The following is an 18,874-nucleotide window of genomic DNA, read 5'->3' on the forward strand; positions in this document are numbered from 1 at the left end:
TTTGGGGGAGGATTAGTAAACTTTTAAGTCTTCCTTCCTTTTGCTTTGCATTCCTTCCAAAATGCTAGTTTATTGATGATAATAATAACAGCACGTGGGGAAGAAGTGAGAAGAAGGTGCAGATTTTGTAGTCAGACAAATTAAAATTTTTTTTTCTTCGTTTGCTCTTTTAGTGGTGCACGTACTTTGGAAAAAGGATCTTTGTGGTTTTGGTTCTTTTTGGGGATTTGTGATGGTTTGGATTTTTGTGGGGTTTTTAATTTTGTTTTTAATAATATATAAATATTAATCCAGCATCCAGTGCAGTAATTCCTGGGAAAGTTGGAATGCACACTGATGATTTCCTCCAGTCATAGCTCTTAGACTTTTAGAAAGCTTCTTTAGGATTTACCATGTGTTTTCTTAATATCAAGATTTGAAGAGTCCCTTTAAATGCTTCAGTAGTTTTCAGTTAATTTTCCAGTTTTGGCCATTCTTTGGCCAAGCTAATGAATGCACTGTTTCATTGCCAGTGGAGTCACACTCCTTTTTGAGAGCCAACAATATTTTGCAAGAACTTTAGCTAGTGATATACTATGCATAAGACTCAGGTTGCATTATATTACCTCTTTGCAATTAAGACTATTCATAATTAACTAAACTACACAAGAGGTGGTTTTGATGCACTAGACAACCCAGCTGAAGAAGCAAAAAAGCATTATGAGTTGTAAAACAGTTCAATTTTTTTCATGACTCTTGTTTTTTTCTTACAGCTGATTACAAGGAGAGTTTTAATACCATTGGGAATATTGAAGAAATTGCATTCAATGCTGTGTCCTTTACTTGGGATGTCAATGAGGAGGCAAAGGTGAGGAAAAGCCATGCAGACGGCATCCCTTTATAAGCACCATTCATCATTAGACACTGTTCCACTTCTCTCCTTTCTGACAAATAAGAGGGCTTGTTGGTAGGTGCCCAGCCTGAGAAACAGTAAAAGATTTTTTTCCTATTTGCAAAGCCAGGTGTAAGACACAAGCTGAGTCTTTTCTTTCTCCAAGTTATCAACTTTCTTTCTACACTCTAAGCATCTCCAATAATCCAGATTCTGTAAGTTAGACTATGCCTTCCCTTGTGTTGGTGCTATTATTTTTTATATTGTTACACAGACCATTTTGCAATTTGGAATTAATGTATTTTTGAGGACTGAGGCTTTTTTTAAACTTTTTTTTTTTTTAATGGTCGAGTACCCTCAGGCATGGGGTTTTCGTTCAGGAATGTGACTCTTAAGTGGACCTATAAACCAGGACAGCAGAACACCTTAACTAGTTTCTTACAGATAAGGTTGTACAAAGGCTGTCAGAGTGCTTCAGCTGCATGGACTAGTGTGGGAGAAATGAAAAACTGCCGGTAATTATAAGAAGAAGTTGGCCCCCGGAAAGCAAACAAGGGAAATAGGCTGTTTAAAATGAGTGGGGGTAATGCAGGACTCTTGGGGATGTAGAGTTAATAAACAGCAAACACTGAGCTCGGCAAACTCCTGATACTGTTTTCATGTTGAACACAAAATGTCCAGTATTTAAGTAAAGCTGTGAATCTTTCAAATACAAAGACCTCTTCAGGCACAATTGCCCACTGCATTTCCAGCAGCATTAGAGAGGTTGCATCCTCAGAGTGAGTCCTCTGAGAACTTGTACTGAACACTGAGTGGTAGGACTAACACTGTCCTGACTGAAGGTGCTGTTTATAGTAAGAGGGATTTTAATCTCTGATGCGCATCTTAAAAGAAAAGGCAATAGTTCTGAAAATCACCCAGCTCTTTCAAAAGCAGGCCTTGATAAACAGAGTTGTACTTGTCCCAGTTGCTAATGGTGCTGTATTTACTCATGCAGTGATTACATTTTCACCGCCCCAGATATTTCCCTATTATGTGTTTCCATTTCAAAATACAGCAGTAGGTTTTCCTCTGCAGTCACAACAGGCGACTGTTGTGTGTGTGATCACTGTGCAAGCAAATACCGATTTGGGATCTCCAACACAGCAGTCTTCCTCGAGGACCTTTACAGAAGCACTACCAGGGCTAGAACGTGGCAGTCTTGTTCCAGGGCTGGCAGTTCTCTAAGACAGACATTTGCATTTGCAGCCCCAAGCCACACTTAGCAAGACACCCGTGTTTGATCTAGGAACAAGGAAGTCACATTCATTAATGTCAAGTATTAACCGTGGACGTTTTCTTCTAATCTCTCACCATTCACCTGGCTCTTGACTTGGGTGCCAGAACATTATGAACACAACTTTTGCAATGATCACTGGAAACAAAACAAGCTAAGATTTTAAAATAAATACTCCTTCTGGATTAAAAAAGTGCTAGGAGTGAGATTTAAGCTGCTTGTATTTCTGCAGGAAATAGTGATTAAAATGCAAATTGGCTTATGCGTATTTATTTTGGGGTATTAAATATCTGATCTTTTAGGAGCTTGAACTGTAAATGTATTGATAAAAGAGGATTCATAACGTGCTTTAGTATTTGGCTATCAAGCATAAATCAGATTGTACGTGAAAGCTTATCACCTTGTCTGCACTACAGTGTTTCCCTCCCCACACACAAGTATGTGTACATGCTTGCTCCTGTTGGAAAGTGGTACAATAACTGGTTGCACTGGGTCTGGGGATTCCCATAGGATGCCCCTGCGGTGTTGGAAAGCTGTGGGTTCTGAGGCACGTCACTGAAGGCTGTTTTTTCTCCAGCAATTACCTCATCCATGGGAGATGAAGAATTTCAAGGCATAATTACAGACTCCCTTTTCCTAAGCTTTTTGAATGATGATCTTTCAACTGCCTCCATTGTTTCTGTTCAGTATTATTTTCCATTTTCACCACAATTTCAAGATTAAAACTTAACCCCTTCAGAGGCACAAAAGCCTTTTTTTTTCCACGTCAGACTAAAGTAGCCCACAACAGTTCTTTTCAGGGCCTCTGAGTTGGGATGTGATGAAGCACTATACTGGCCCTGGAAGAAGCAAAGAAAAACTTCTTGTTGGAAGTATACTGTGGAGTGATGTAGAAAATCAAGCCGAAGTAGTAGAAATCACCTAACCAAATCTGCCTCTCCCTCCTGTGAAACTAAATCCCACATTTAGAAGATCTGTCTTGAGCATCAGGTTTCTCACTTTCCTACTCCACGTGGATGGCAGCTAATTTAAAGCCATATTTGTCCTCATTTGAAGTCAGACTTTTCCTCTCACACAGACAGAGCAGGCCCTCCCCTCACAGCCCTTCAGGAAGAGGGTATAAAGCAGTCAGAATATGCCAGCTACCAGTAAGCCTGCTGAGGGCTGGTAAGGCAGCATCTTGTGTTGGGTCTTAGTGGAATAAACAGGAATCCAGAGAGTACAGGCAGAGGCCTCTCTGTGTTCTCCCAGTAATGTCAATGGAACTGGGCTCTGGGCTCCAGTTCACCCCATGCTTCGTGCCTCATCTTCCAACTGCTGCTTGGCAGAACAAGTCAATGGAAACAATCTTGTACGGTGCATGTCAAGAGGTGGAATAATCATACTATTGCTTTCTGTGGAGTAAGGAAACAGCACCAAAGTCAGAAACACCGCTCTGCTAGTGTTCTCTCTGCTGTGCCTGGTTGACAGCAGCAGTTCCCTTGCCTTCTGGCAGAGGAAAGTTAGTCCTGGCACATCCTTACCCTTTTCTAGAACAGCATCCTTTTTTGCTGGGGCTGTTATCTAGAGGTCACTGTGGGGCTTGTGGTTCAGAGCAGGATCCAGGGAAATGAGGAGAAGGCTCCATAGCCATGTCAAACTCAGTGCTGTCTTAAGACAAAAATATTGCTGTAAAGGAGCAGGGGTAGGAAGAGAAGAATGGTTTTGTACAAACCATCTTTGTTTCCCTCCCATATTTAATTCTGTTATATGTATGTAACATTTATGGGTAAGGTGATTGTCTCCCTTTGGTTGAACATAAATGCTATGTTTGGTACTTTTAAAGGAGTTCTTTAAAAAAAGATGAGGAAACAAACAACAATTAACAACAACTGGCTGACTCTTTAACTATCTTTTAGAAGTGTCTTTATAATATGCTAGAAGCTATGTAGTTGCCTTACTGCTGCCCTGTAGAAGATTTTGCTGCAGCATCTGGCAAGTGGACAGTTCTAGTGGAGGCTCTTGAACAGACTCAGCTTCATTGATGGTAGACATTCATCTGTCTGCTTGCAGTGTTAGCACTGACAGAAGTTAGTTTGCAAGAAAGATGGTTAAAGAGACAGAATTCTCTTGGTCAATGGATAATATATTTGTAATAAACCATACTACCTCCTTGAGATATGACTTCTCTCTGGTAGGTACTTGGCACATTTAAATTGGCTATGACGGTGTTACTTTTGAAACAATTAATTGTATATTTTTATGGAAAGTATTTTTAGCCTTAAAATCAAGGATATTACTTCAATGAGCAGCTGCTAACAAAAAATGTCACCTTAAAGAGACAAACAGTTTTCAGTGATATCAAGAGATTGCAGATTTCTGCTAAGCACTGCAAATTGGACGTGCAACAAACAGACATGTTTGTGGCTGTGTTATTCAGGCAGGTGCTGGCAGATGAGTGAGATGATTTCAGTGAGCGCAGGAGTTGTGTGCTGAACAGTTGTTGTGTATACTTGCGTGCAATAACTGCCCTGCTATATTTAACTGAAATGTAGATCTTTAATCCAAAGTATGCTGAAGCCTCTGGGAACCTTTCCAGTTATTTAATGAGTTTTGGCATGGCTCATACAGTAATAAGCTGTTTTCAAAGAGTGACTGATTTGCAGGATTAGGTTCTTGGATATTGTGGGCCAAAGTGAGCTCCAATTCCAGTGGGTACAATGGTAAAATCAAGCTTATAGAGCAGCAATATCTCTAGCAGTAATTTGTATTGTGGCAAATCCATATTTCTTAAACATTGGTAGTGATACTTAGGACAGGCTTTGACTAGTATAAGATTTTTTTCTTCTTAATCGTGAATTTCCTTCTCAAGTTATATCAAATTTAATTTCATTAGGAAGGAAATTAACATCTTCTCTACTCTAAAAATGTAAAGGTTGAAGGAAAAGATGCTTCTTTTTGGGGAGTTAGCAGAAGAAATTATGTAGGATTAGACTTGGCAGCTACTTTAGTAGACCATGTCTGTGTGTGCAAGTGTGCATATATATATGAGTGTATATATAGATGTGAGACATGCACACACACGTGTATATATTAGAGAAGAGTTAACCTGTGGTAGCACATAATGTTGAAATTCTGTGTATACAAATGGCTTGGTAAGTATGCATCTGGGATTCAAAGCAAATGGCATTTTTATGTAGTTGCCGGGGTGTGGTGTGGGTTGAGGAAGCTTCAAAAGAGTAGTGTAAACATTTGCTGGAGACATTTGTATTGAAATAAAACAAAGGTCTTACCTTTGTGTGGGATTTATAAGGTAACGGCTGGTAGGAGAAACTATAAACCCACACTTTCTGTGTATATGAGGAATGATGGGATTGATGTTAGTCATTTGAGAGACGAGTCAGTTAACTCCTTGTTGTTAGGGTCTGGAGGGAGGAACCTTTTAAAGCAGACTTTTAAGGGACCCGTCACCAGGGTTCTGTGTATTGCCAGTACTCAGTAGAAAAATTGCTTTAAGTTTCTTATTTTGTGCCTCCCTTCTGCCCTTGGCAGTTTCTGAGACAATGGGAGGCAGAAATGTAAATAGTAATAAAAGGCTTATATTAGAAGTTTTGTAGCTGTAGACCTTTAGTGTGTAAGCTGAGAGACCACAGCGAGAGTCATGTTGGCTGAATTAAATGATAAAAAGGGAAATGCACTTCTGAGCCTTGCTTTCCCCTAAGGCAGCTTACTGTGTTTGTGTCTTGTACATCCCTAATTATGCTGCAGTATTTAACAAACAGTAGTTCTCACAATAGCAGCTCACCGTGGAGGAGTAGTCCCCAAAAGATAGAGTGCTTTTTCTAGACATGCTCTATAACAAATAGAAGAGCTGTTGTTATCTTGGGTCACTTGTGAAACTTTCTCAGCACCAAATGTTTCTCTAAATTAGTATTTAATTGCCAATGGCATGCCTGAGCTGGAGACTAGATGGGTGGAACTCTGCCATTAATTGCTCTAATCTAAGATATGCTGACATTAAAAAAAAAAGACATCACTATAATGACAATTATACAATGTGTTCCAGATAGCAAAACATTGCTAAAATCCAGTTTGCACAGGGGAAAAAAAAAAAAAAAAAGTTGTATCTGAATTCGGGTACAATCATACTAACTTTTATTAATACAGTTCTAAGACAAGTGTAGACAGGGCTTGGGAGGGAGACAGTGATTTCTCTTCCTGCTACTGTAATTTCTACTTAACTCTACACTTTCTAACCATGTTATTTCTATTATGCAAAATACCACAGCAAAGGAGATCTTAAATCTGGGTATCTTCTAAGAAAAGTAGAATAGCACTCCATTTTGTGGCTGCCTATGGAGTTGTTTTGCCCCTTGTCTCATCAAGAATGGGAGTACATGCATTATGAACAGGAGCTGGAAAGAGAGGGAAGGTGAGAGTTGCAAAGGGCAAAGCAGGATGTGGTTGGACAAATGGCTGAAATCAGTGCTGCTCAGAGCAGATCACCTCTTTAGAGAGGTAGTTTCTGGTCAGACCAGAGGAGAGAGAAGGGGACTGTCCAGGTGTTTCTTCAGGTCCTCTTCACCACAGCAGCCTGCTGCACTGGTGCAAATCTTTAATCATACAAAGAAGAAAAACCCTAAAATAAATAACAGAACCTATGCCCTCTTCCCTTTCCCTCTATACAACCCTTTGTTTTCCATATCCAAAGTCAGTGTGTTGCTTTACAGGAAGGCTAACAGAACATTGCAGGGAGACAGAAAGTTTCCCTGGTATCAATGATCTGTGTTAATTTGAATCCATCTGTCTGTCTGTGAGGTGCAAATGTTATGACAGAAAGTGTAGTACATGTCATGTGCATGAATGTACGGTCATTGCTTCTCAGAGAACCTGATGTATTACAGTGTCAGGACAAGATATTGAGTCTTAGAGCATCTATCTATTATTCATGCTGAATAATCTGTTATTGCTGTATGGGGACTCTTGACACCATGAAGTCTGTCTTCCCCAGCTGTTCCTACTCTGCTCTGGGATTGTGGAGGCAGTGAAAGAGATGATGCAGTGTGTATAGTTGGTTAAGGTGGGACAAGATCTTTCTTGCTTCTCAACTGAGTGTGCAGCAAGGGTGAAAGAAGTACAAACTGCTAGGTAGATGTAAAGCCTGCATGTCTTCTCACATTTGAATGTACGTTTTGGAAATTCCCTGTGCAGAAGTATGGGCTAAAATATAGAGAGACCAGATTCTATTTTATGCTGGACTTTGTTCCACTACTGTGTGTTCACACACACTTTAAACCATTGCTCTGACACTATAAATTATTCTGAAGGCGAGTGAAAATTCAGGCTGTCATTTTTCAAAGGTGCATTTGCTGTGTCTACACTTATCTTTGGAGCTGGAGAAGATCAACTTGTAATTTGAAACAGAAATAACACTATCAGCTTCAAAATCAGAGTTTCACCTAGGGCCTTTCCCTGCCTCCCTCTTTTCTCCGCAGTTAAAGTTCAACTATTTCATTTGTAAATGCAGCTCTGTGATACAATCAGAAGCAGAAAGGAGGGGCCATTAGCTCAGTCAGGCAAACAAGCTGCTCTGGCTCCATCATAAAGACCCTGACTGTAATGTTAACTTCTGCCAGGAGGGTAAAGTATCCCCCACCAGCCCTGCTGGAGCCCTTCTTTATTTTCAGCTGTCTTTCTTAGGGATGTTGCATTCTTAGGCATGTTGCATTCTGGTTACTCACACTGTTGGTTTATTTTCCCTGTTTGTGGAATGGAGGGGAAGGAGGGGGGATGTCCTTCATGCTCTTCCTTCAGGAGTCCTCCCAGACCCCGGGGGCCTGCTGCCCTCCCCTCTGCCCGGTGAGGTGTGCATCCAGGTGTGCTTGAGAGACCAGTTTGAGATCTCTTCTTTGCTGAGTCTCCTTATTCTTCTGGAGCAGGTTTCACATCCTCCTGGTTCAGGAGTATGTACTGCTAGTGTTCTCAGTCCTTTTCCTTGGTTCACACTTTTGGAGTTTTATTTTCTTTGGTGTTTCGTTGTTGCTTCTTAAACTAAGGGCAAGTGAAAAGTAGAATCAGGTTGATACACAATTGCCCCAAATTATTATGTAATGCACATATTCCTCATTGGGCTGAAAATTAGATTTTTAATCTAGTTTCTTCTCTTGAGTTTTATGAATGCCATTCTGACTGAAAGCTATTGGTGGTATTTCAGTTCATAATGTTTGCTTTACATCAGAATAGTCCTTGGAAGATTTTTTTTGGTGGGAGACCCTCCTCCCAGGTCTGTACAGATGACACACACCTTGTCCCATGGTGCTAATTGAGTTAATGAGAAGGAGATGATTAGTGGCTATCAGGTTGTAAGTTTTTGTTGTAGAAGGACAGCAAAGGATGGATTTCTGAAGCAGGCAAGCAGAGTATTTGCTAACTCAGTTGGTTAATGCCGAGGTTGTGGGTTCCATCCCTGACTGGGCCACTGAGAGCTGGGCCCGATGAAGCTTCTGAGTCCCTTCCAGCTCAGACAACTCTGTGACTCTGAATGCAGTCAAGTTATGTGGATGCTGTGCCACAAAGAGAACTTCTGAGACGAGGAAGGGAGTAGTATTTTAATATTTGAAAAATTCCTCCTCAGTTTGAAAGACAGGGTGAGATGCATCTTTAAAACTGAGGAAAGACTGTGAAGGGCCCTTAAAGTGAAACACAGGGGTATCAATTGATGGGATGGAGAAAGCAGTAGTGTCGATGAGAGTGTGAAAAAAATGTTTAAAATAGAAGAAAAGGAGTAGAGTTTATCTTTGTCCCACTGAATTTGAATGAGCTGTCAGATGAACAGGCCATACCTAAGGCAGCTGGAAAGGGTGAAGCAAGATGATCTGTATCAACAAATAGTGCAAACATGCAGAACAGGGTTGTAGAGTGGAACAAGTAAGGGCTAAAGACCTGACATCCACATAAGGCACGTTTTAGGAGGTTTTATCTCAGATTATCTGTAGTTAGTTCCCATGAATTAAGCAACTGTGAGCAGCTGGAGTATCTGAGTGCTTCTGGAATATATCTTTCCTGGTCTGGCTCTTCCAAAAAGAATCCAGTTCATGTATTCTGAGCTCTGGTGTGAACCAAAGTGCAATAAGTTGAGAGAACCAAATGATTCATGTCAAATGTGAGCTGCTGATCCAAACTGAAACACCAATATATGGCTTTCAAGTTTGTTCTTCCCAGGATGGGAGTGTCTTTGCTGGACAGAAGTGGAGGATAAATGTGTCAATTGCCAGAGTGTGCATCATAGCTGAATTAAAACCTTTTTATTTTCCCATTACTTGTCATGTATTTCTGGAGGTTTAATTGTTGTTTGCACCACATTTTAAAAAGTAATCTCTCTGGCACACAGATTTTCATCACAGTGAATTGCTTGAGCACAGACTTCTCCTCACAAAAAGGAGTAAAAGGGCTTCCTTTGATGATTCAGATCGATACTTACAGCTACAACAACCGCAGCAATAAACCTATCCACCGAGCCTACTGCCAGATCAAGGTTTTTTGTGACAAGGTAAGTGCAAAGCACAGTTACCATGGATGAAGGAGGAATCTTGTTAGGCAGTTTATTGTTGCTGTATTTTAGACCTAATTAAATGCTGGTTCTTTCCTTAAAGAATTGTATTTCATCATAGCATTTGGTCCATGTGGTATCACAAATCAAACTGATTATCATGTAATTATTTTACTGCTTTGCAGTCTTTTTGGCCCTGATTCCTCAGCTTGTAAGCAATAGTTGGACTGTTTAAGGACAGCATGTTATAGGTCACGATTATGGAATATAAATAAAGTAATAGAAAGTGCAAATGCAAATATCTGTATTTCGAGGGTCAGTGCTGAGCACAGACTCTCTCACATAAATGGCAGTCCACTGATGTCATCCCTTCTAACTCTGACAGCCAGGACAGATAGCAGGTAAACTTCATGTCAGTTTCTTTGACAGAAAAAAAAATGCACTTTTCAGTGAGGGTCCGCTAAGCTCCCTTTTATGATGCAGTGAAAACCAGCAAATTCCAGTGACACAGCTGATGGGCTTTCCCCCTGCTTTGCTTACAGTTATTTTAGAAACTCTCATGTTGCTAGGATTTTCTTATCAAAAGTAAAATACAAAAACATATTAGCCATTCCCATTTTGTAATTCAGTAACTATTTTTTGTGTATGTTCACACCCTCTTTAGCAAAATTTTGGTTTTTTGCTGTAGGTATGACTGCTCCTCTGTGGAGACTAGTAAGATGTTTCAGCGCCCAGACATAGATCATGCCTGAATGAATTAGACAGTGTCATGATCAGCAGTGTATATCACCAGGCAGAAACAGTTGCTCAGAAATGTCAGTGATGATTCTTCAAAGAGAGTGTGACCACTTTTCAGCTTTGTTTAGCATCTGCCAGCTGATTACTTTCTCCATGCTGAGAAACATCTTTCATAGGGGAGCTGATGCCTGGATTCTAGTCAAGGTTCAGGGATTCAGGAGCCTACATCTATTTAAGTGACTTGGAAATTTATCCAAATTAGTCTTGCCATCCTGCAAGTGGGAATAGAAAGACAAAAGGCCATGCCCCAGGCAAAACATAACATTAACTTTTTAATGGAAAGGGTAAGAGTTCAACTGTTTCAGGTCTCTGTGTTGCTGCTCCTTCCCCCTTTTCAGTTCATTCCCTTGTTGCTGTTTTGACAACGACATCTTGAGGGCTAATCACTCAGTTGTGTTAGTGGAGGAAAATCTTTGGAAGTAATGAATGTAAATGTATGCACTGAGGTCTTCTTGCAGCCAAAATGCTATGCTTTTAATTGTAACTTTGAATGTCAAATATTGAGAGATTTGAAGCTACAGCTGGATCTTAAAAGCTCAGTAAATATCAAAGTAACAAGTAGTTTTCATCTACCTGTTTCTGAAGAGCAATTAGAAAAATTTGAATTATTAAAAAAAAAAAGGAAGGAAATTCAGAGCACAAACTCATCAAGGGTGACCTCTAGATACAAGTGGTGGAGAATTTGAATAATACATGTTCATTGCATCTATTGGCTTAATTGGAGCTTCAACTAGCCAGACTGAAAAGCAGGAAATTAATGTTGAGTCTATTAATCAAAACTGTCTCAAAGTAGAAGGAAAGATCACAGGGGTAGTTAAAGTGTTATACACATCAAAAATGTATTGGAAGTGGGAACTGAAGGGCTCAAGGGTATTGATAATAGGCTGTATATGTGTTTAATATAAATGCATAGACACATGTGGAGCTTTTTAAGTTAATGTGGGTGTGAAAGTGACTTGAGCAAATGAAAATTTTCAAGGTCAATGCACATGACAGTTTGTGCTAATTGGCACTTGGTAAGAGACAAATTCTTGCTTCTTCCCAAACGTATGCTGCCAGATCTTTACCAACATCCCTTTGTCACAGGGCTTTTGGAAGTAAATAAATGTTTGGAGAATTTCCACTTGCTGGTGGCACTGGGAAAATTCATTGTGCTCAGAGGAAGGTAGCTGGTGTGGCTGGGTATCCTCATCTTTCCAAGATGTCAAAATAAACCCCTGGCTCTGGTTAAGGTGGTGCTAAATGGTTCAGTTTCTCTTGCTAGCCTGTGGCCCTCCCCCCAGTGACATGGACAAAGCTGTCTGCCTCCTTGGGAAAGGCCATGAAGCTGAGGCTGTTATTTATTGCCCATCTCCTTGTCATGATGAATTGAAGAGGTACTATAGGAACATAAAAAAAACCACCCAGCAATCATGTAATGATCTTTATATATTCTGAAAGTGTGAACTGCACTGTTATGCCCCAATCTGACAGCCTCAAAGAGAAGCTGATGACAAAAGTACCTGATTTATTACAATCACCTGGCCTAGTGGAACTGCACAGTAAATTCCTCCTCCCTAAGTATGAAATGTTTCTCATTCTGGAAGGAACAGGGAAGAAAAAAAATGTTTCTATGTCTGCGGTGTTATTAAAAATGTTTCTTTCTGTAGTGGTGGTTCCTCTTTAGGAAATACAAGTGAGTGTATTTGTATATTCACTTGGATAAATCACAGGTGGAGGTGTCGAGTTTTTAAGAACATTCACTGACAAATCAATGTCTTGTAGCTGCAACACAGCATAGCTGTTGTGGAAAGAGTTATCTTTAAAGAAATAAAACTGCATTTAGCTAAGTGGTACATATTATGTATATATCAGTATTTATTCTGCCAATTCCTTGATTTTAATATTAGTTTACATATAAACTAGAAAGCAACACCAACTCACATCCAGTATGTGCTTTGTGACATAAATGTATGAAGATAAATGCTGCAAAGGCTGTAAATGTTACTTAACAAATCTAACTTTACCATACTCCCTATTTGAGTCTATACTCCCTATTTGTCATCCAATCTTTTGTCCATGTTTGTTTTTCAGTAAGCAATCTTCAAAGCATTTGTTACAGTCCACATCTTGTTTTGTCAGTGCTAATTCTCTGCCTTGCAGTCATCAGTGCAGATCACTGATGCTGCATTATAAGAATATATAATTTTTATCCCTTAAGTAGGTTGTCAGGGAAACTTGCTACCAGGCCTATTTATATTTATATATTGCACAATGCTTTAGCCACTGTATATGAAAGAACTGGGATTTCAGAGCTACTTGATTTTCTATATGTGATTATCTTTGCTGAAAAGAAACAGAACTTGACTTGGCAAATACCATAACATTGATCCAAAAATAAAATAAATTAATCCAATTTCGTTTAACCTTAAAAAATACATTATTTTTGGAATATGTGCAGTTCTCACATCCTTGTTTTTGAAGTGGAACATCATAGAGAAAATGGCCTATCATAGAGTATTGAGCAACTCTAATTGCCTATTAATCTTCAGCTTTGGAGAGAGCTTCTAGTTCCAGGCTAAGGCATTCCACATCTCATTGGGCAGGCACATCAGCCTATGTCTGTGTGCTGCCCAATGAGATTTGGAATCCTTTAGCCTGGAACTAGAAGCAAGAGTACACATGAGCATCAGAGTGTTGCAAGACTTAAGTTTAAATGAGTTGAAGGATTAGGAAGAAAATACTTTGAATCAGCTGAAATTTGTAGGCTGCATTTTGTTAATGATTAGTAGCACAAGTACTCCTTGCATTTATACAAAGCCCAGATATCAATGAAAAAATTAAGAACTCATTTCATTATTTCACTGGTCACAACACAGTTCATAGTCCCCAGTAGGAGGGTAATTTCTTCTGTCCTGAAGAGATGTGCAAACTGTGGTTTATTAGGTGTGTGTCAGATGGCTCAGCTGTCAAAACTATGCAGCAGAAATGCTCTAGTATGCAAAAATAATTGTGTGGTCTCATTCCTGTGACTGTGACATCCATCCTGTAGGCTTGACTGGCCCCTGCCGTGTGCCCTGTGGGCTGCTCCAAGCTCAAAAGGGCTGGTAGGTAATTTTGTGGGTACTGCAGTTGCTGCTTTTGTGAAGTATCTGTGGCACAAATAAACACTGGTGGATGGGAATGACTGGCTCAGGGATTGCCTGCACCCCAGAGACCTTGGGGTGTGTTGCCTTGAATGAATGAATGAATGAAGAGAAAGCTGTGAAGTGTCACCAAGTTCACAATCACAAAGAATATTACAGAAAATCAGTAAAACGTATTTTTTATTATGCATAAAAGGCTGAATCCTCCTCAGTTTCTGCTTTCCTGAGAGGAAGCTCACTCTTGCTGCTGTGTATGAAATACTTTGGTGGTTCATCCCATTCCTTGTGAGCAGCAGAGTGGCAGCACTGAGTGGTAGGTAGGGCTGTGGCCACCTGGCAGAGCCCTTTGTGCAGCACAGGTTTCTCAGGATGTGCTTTTTGCTGAACAGTGGCTGGGATGTGTATTTTTACTCCTTTCTTAGAAAGAACAGGTGGCTTTAAAGGCCACTTAAAATTTTGGTAAGTGCACAATTCTGAATCTCTTGGCTTCTGTGGTTGAGGTTGATGAGTGACAGCTGGACTGGGATCTGGTCTGGAGGCAGTGTTTCTGTTTAACACATTCATGTTTTCCTAAAGAGCTATTTCTTCCTCCAGCTCTTTCAGCCTCTGGAAATCTACTGATAGATCACAGCCAGGAGTACATCTTTCCTTGCACTCTTTCTAAACTTGGTTCATTGACTCATGTGTGAATTTTGCCATCTTGAGTGGGTGTTTTTTGCTTTTCTTACCTCCCTCCTCTCCCTTTCTATTCAAGAAACTTCTAATTTTAATTTGGAAAAAAATCTGTAATCTTGCATGCCAACTGTCTGGGAGCATATGGATCTTCATTACCCTTCACAATGTGATAGGTATTATTTATAAAGTAAATTAGGAGAACTTCAAATGAGGTGTTGCTGCTTTTTATGTCAATAACAAGTTTTATTTTTTAAACTTGTTGAGAGTGTATTTACATAACAGAAGCCTGCAACTTCCCAGGAGTTCCTGGTGCCTAATAGGGCAGTGCTACATTGCTTTCCTATTTCTGGAGAGCTTCTCCCAGTTTGAAATGCCTGTATTTTTCTGTAAGAACCCTTGCAATGTTGGCAAGCTGTCAGCGCAGCCTTTTTGGACTGTCAGTTCTCAAAGGCTCTGCACAGCTGGCTACAGTGGAGCAATGCCTCCCACAGACAAAGTGGGTGGAGGAGAGTTTAGGGAAGACCTCAGCACAGAGATTATGTAAAATGATAGCAATCCTGCAAGTGTTTTATGCTATTACATACACAAAATATTTGGCCTGAGCACTCTGTCCATTGCAGAGACATGGGGCTTGGGATGCCCTTTGCACAACTGTGCTGGCATCAGTCCTGCTACAGACTGCACACTGCCTGTCCTGGCCCCTCCAAACCAACATGTGGATTTGTTCCCCTTGCTGTCTGCAGTCCTGGGAGCTACTGGATGTGCCAGCTGAGTCTCAGGCACAGGTGATCCTGCAAAGCCTGGTAACCTTCCCAACAGACTGGACAGATCTGTCTTCAATGAAATAACCAGTTTATCTTTTAGCATTTCTGTGTGTCTGATGCTGTAGTTCAGGCATTGCAGAGTACAGTGCTCATGGTGGTTCCTCTCTGGGTAATACCTGTGGGTTGTCTTTTTTGTATCAGGGAGCAGAAAGGAAAATCCGAGATGAAGAGAGAAAGCAGAACAGGAAGAAAGGCAAAGGCCAGGCATCCCAAGCCTCATGTAATAATGGTGAGTGAAGTGGGCCTTTCTGATCTGGGGCTAAATCAGGCTTAACATGCCTCCTTTCACAACCCTGTGCTTTGTGATCCACCTAGCAGCTGAAGGGAAGTTGAGTGCACTCCCTCTGCAGAAAAAGAGTGATATCACCTTCTTCAAAACAATGGCTGACCTGGATTCCCAGCCCGTTCTCTTCATACCGGATGTTCACTTTGGAAACCTACAAAGAACTGGACAGGTAGGAAATAATGAGATGAGCAGGTGCCCACTTGCCACCTGGCTGCCTCTGCTCTGGGGCAGGTTTTAGGGAGCTAAATAACTGTTCCTGGGGGCCACTTGTTTCAGCTCTCATTTTGGTAAATGCAGTTTTTGCACATCACTTATAGAGGACCTTACAAGAGACAAGTACCTTTCTGAGTTCTGGGTGTGAAGGAGTTTATACTTCCTTGACAACTGACTAGTTTGGTTTTGTTACAGTTCTGTCATTCTTTTGCTTTCAAGTATAAGGCTGACTTGTGTCTGGAACACAATCTGGTTTTGAGTGCACTCTTTGGCTTGGTGAAATGAAGTGCCACCTTGTGGTAGCAGAGATCCCCCTCCCTGTTACAGCTGAAAACAAAGACCAAGCTCTTACCTGTATAGAAAAGTCAAGTGCAGGGTCACTAAACACCACTACCCATTTTCTGTTGGCATCACCTAGAGATCTAGAAATTCCTTGAAAAAAATATTTTCACTCTTCCAAGTAAAACTCCATCATACTAATGTTAATACTCAGTATTGGCAGTTATTATCATTAGTAAACATAAGGAAGTCTTTCCTGACTTGGCTGTTTTCTATTTTATTGCCTGCTGGGAAGTTGACAACCTGAACCGGAGGGTCAGCTCTGACAACTTTGTTACTATGAACATGTTATTTATTAACATCTCAGGGAGTAGAATGAGACATTTATGCATAGGTTTATAACGACAAATAGTTGATGAGGAAATTTAATATGCATCTTGCTGGACAATACTAAAATGACAAAGATGAAATGAAACTGAGTGTTGGAATTGTCAATTATTTTGAAGCAGTGAGAGTTGTGGTTGAGCAAAGCACAAAGAGCACCGACGTTGTAATCACAGCTGTCACGAGCTTACTCTCCCAAACTGGAAAGACGCCCACTCACATATCAGTGTTGGGTACCTTCTGTCCTCATGGATCTCAAACCAAAATGTGGATTTGGTTCAAAACAGGAGGTTGTGGAAACATTCCTTAGTATATATAATCCTGTAAATAATTTTCTAAACTAACTGGAAGGTATCCCCATTTCCTAGCTCTTAGGCAATGTTCAGCCATGATTTTTATTGCTGTAACTCGTAGTTACAGCCCTCAGCTTTGCACACACACACCTCTGAGCTATTTTCATTGCACAGTTTCAGAAGTGAAGGCTCCTAGTGAAAGCTGAGTGTGCTCTGAGTGTCTTGCCAGCCCCAGTGCCTGGGGTGCCCTGCCCTGCCCTGCCCTGCCCAGCAGGGGGAATAACGCTGCCCTGTGCCCCCAGCCCGTGCTTGCACCACAGCTCAGCAGCTGCAGGGCTGGTGCACTTGTTGGTGCAGACCTGCAGTGTGGGCATGTTGTGAGGAGTTTGGCTGATTGTTCTGTAAAGTGTTGGACAAGAGACTGTGAATTTATACCTCTCTTGCTACTGTCAGCTGCATTTGCTGCTGTTGTAAATTTGGTCCCAGTGACTCTGAGCTACGTGGATTTACACAAAACTGGACTTGGGCTTCTGCCCACAGCCTGTGCAAAAAATGTTCAGCTGTACGTTTAGTAATTGTATTTCCATTAGGGCCTGTAGTTTAATCTTGTTCTTTATAGTTTAATTAGATTTTCAGACAGTATTAAATACATACAAAAGCTTTTGAGTGTTGTGGCTTAAACTGTATTAGGGGTTATTTAGATGAGTACCAATCTGATTTAGAGGATTGTAAAATAATTGGGAAAATGATATAAAGCAGGGAAGAGGGTAATATCTCTCAAATAAACTTTGATATATTTCCAGTAGATGGTATTCAACAGCAGTTTCTCTAAGCCACGCTTCTTCCAGATAACAGTTAGAACTAGAGGTGTTTGTGCTTTTTAGGAGGAGAAATATTTTTAACATATGACAAACTGTAAAACACTTGTTGTCTTTTCTCTCTTTTGAAGTTATTCTGTTAAGCAAGTGCCTGAGTTTTGGGAATAATTGATTTTTATTTCCATCCTTCTAGGTTTACTATAATACAGATGACGAGAGAGAAGGGTAAGATATTTATTGTTTCACAAGCTTTGCAGTTAACAGTTTAAACTCATAGAAAGTTGATACAAAATACGAATAAATAAATAAAAAAAACTGACCCCTTTCTCCCCTTTCCCTAATGTTCTCCCATGTAAACTGCTTGCTTTTTATGTCTGTATTTTAATACATTTCCAAGTAAAAGGGAGAGGACAATATATTTGACAATGAAGTGCCATCTACGTAGGCATGAGGGTTCTCAAATAATTTAAAAAATGGGAATTTTTTGTTGAAGCACTGAGCTTCACTGCATTCCTGAAAGCTGTTTAGCAGTGCATACATGTGTATGCAACAAATACAGGAACTGTAGAGAGAATGGCCAAGTGCCAGAAGAGAAGGGCAGAAAGAGAAGAGAGAACCTGGGAAGGACAAAGGTTGGAAATGGAAGTACCCCCTATCCCTATCTGACTTTTGGAGGGACTGGAAGAATTGATGAAAGTCCCTCTAATAGTTAGAGGTGCCATGAAATAAGGGTTTTAATATGGGCTGCTGAACTTCAGCCCACACTGTGTGCCAGTCCCATACTTTTGTAAGTTGCCTGAATCCCCAGGTGAACACCTTCAAGTCTGAGATTCTGGACTAACATAACTATGGTCCCATAAATCTGCAAATAGTGACCTGTGGTAGGGAGTGGCCAAGCACCTGCAGTCCACACTGGCTTGAAAACATGAGGCCCTTTTTATTTCTTTTTGAAACTAATGCTCTTCATAGGACTTACAGTGGAATTTAAGAAACACAGAGGTGTATTGCATCAAGCAATAACCACCCCCCTTCCCTCAATATTTAAACAGTTGAGGGCCTTTGGGGTTTTCAAATTAGTGTGTGACATTGGAACATATTTTCCTGTCACCTGTCCCAGCCAGTCAGTCTCAGCAATTTAAGAGGCCTGGATAGTTCAGATAAGCATCAAAAGCTAAATCCTTGCAGTTTCTGCTTTTGGTGCTACTTGAGTAGCTAGTGAGTGTTTTTGCCAGAGTACAAAGTGAGTCATGACTGTTGCTGTTGTCTCCTCTTCTGCTGTGAGCACAGTTTTATTGTGACATGGTCCCTGTTTTGTGTATTCTAGTAGCAGTGTCCTGGTCAAAAGGATGTTCCGGCCTGTGGAGGAAGAGTTTGGTCCTTCCCCTTTGAAACAAATCAAAGAAGAAGGTCTGAAAAGAGGTAACAATCAATTCTTAGCAGTTAAAAATCATTCTGTGTGGGACTCAAACCCTCAAGCTGGGAAGGGCAGGTGTGGTTTGGACAA

The 18,874-nt window shown here is 40.6% G+C and overlaps 1 protein-coding gene across 6 annotated transcripts in view; it reads left to right on the forward strand.

Annotated features, from left to right (window-relative positions):
- The window catches only part of GRHL2 (grainyhead like transcription factor 2), a 63,560-nt gene that overhangs the window by 29,276 nt on the left and 15,410 nt on the right, over positions 1-18,874 (forward strand). For 4 of the 6 annotated variants that reach the window (XM_039706309.1, XM_039706307.1, XM_039706312.1 and 1 more), the window contains exons 8-13: positions 753-847; positions 9,517-9,675; positions 15,239-15,326; positions 15,413-15,552; positions 17,564-17,595; positions 18,695-18,789. In XM_039706309.1, coding sequence (XP_039562243.1) covers positions 753-847; positions 9,517-9,675; positions 15,239-15,326; positions 15,413-15,552; positions 17,564-17,595; positions 18,695-18,789 — 609 coding nt within the window. The remainder of the gene's footprint in view (positions 1-752; positions 848-9,516; positions 9,676-15,238; positions 15,327-15,412; positions 15,553-17,563; positions 17,596-18,694; positions 18,790-18,874) is intronic. The other 2 variants (XM_039706311.1, XM_039706308.1) reach the window with 2 other exon arrangements.

The sequence above is a fragment of the Passer montanus genome, unplaced genomic scaffold (assembly GCF_014805655.1).
Source record: "Passer montanus isolate IOZ18808 unplaced genomic scaffold, ASM1480565v1 scaffold19, whole genome shotgun sequence".
Classification (NCBI taxonomy): domain Eukaryota; kingdom Metazoa; phylum Chordata; class Aves; order Passeriformes; family Passeridae; genus Passer; species Passer montanus.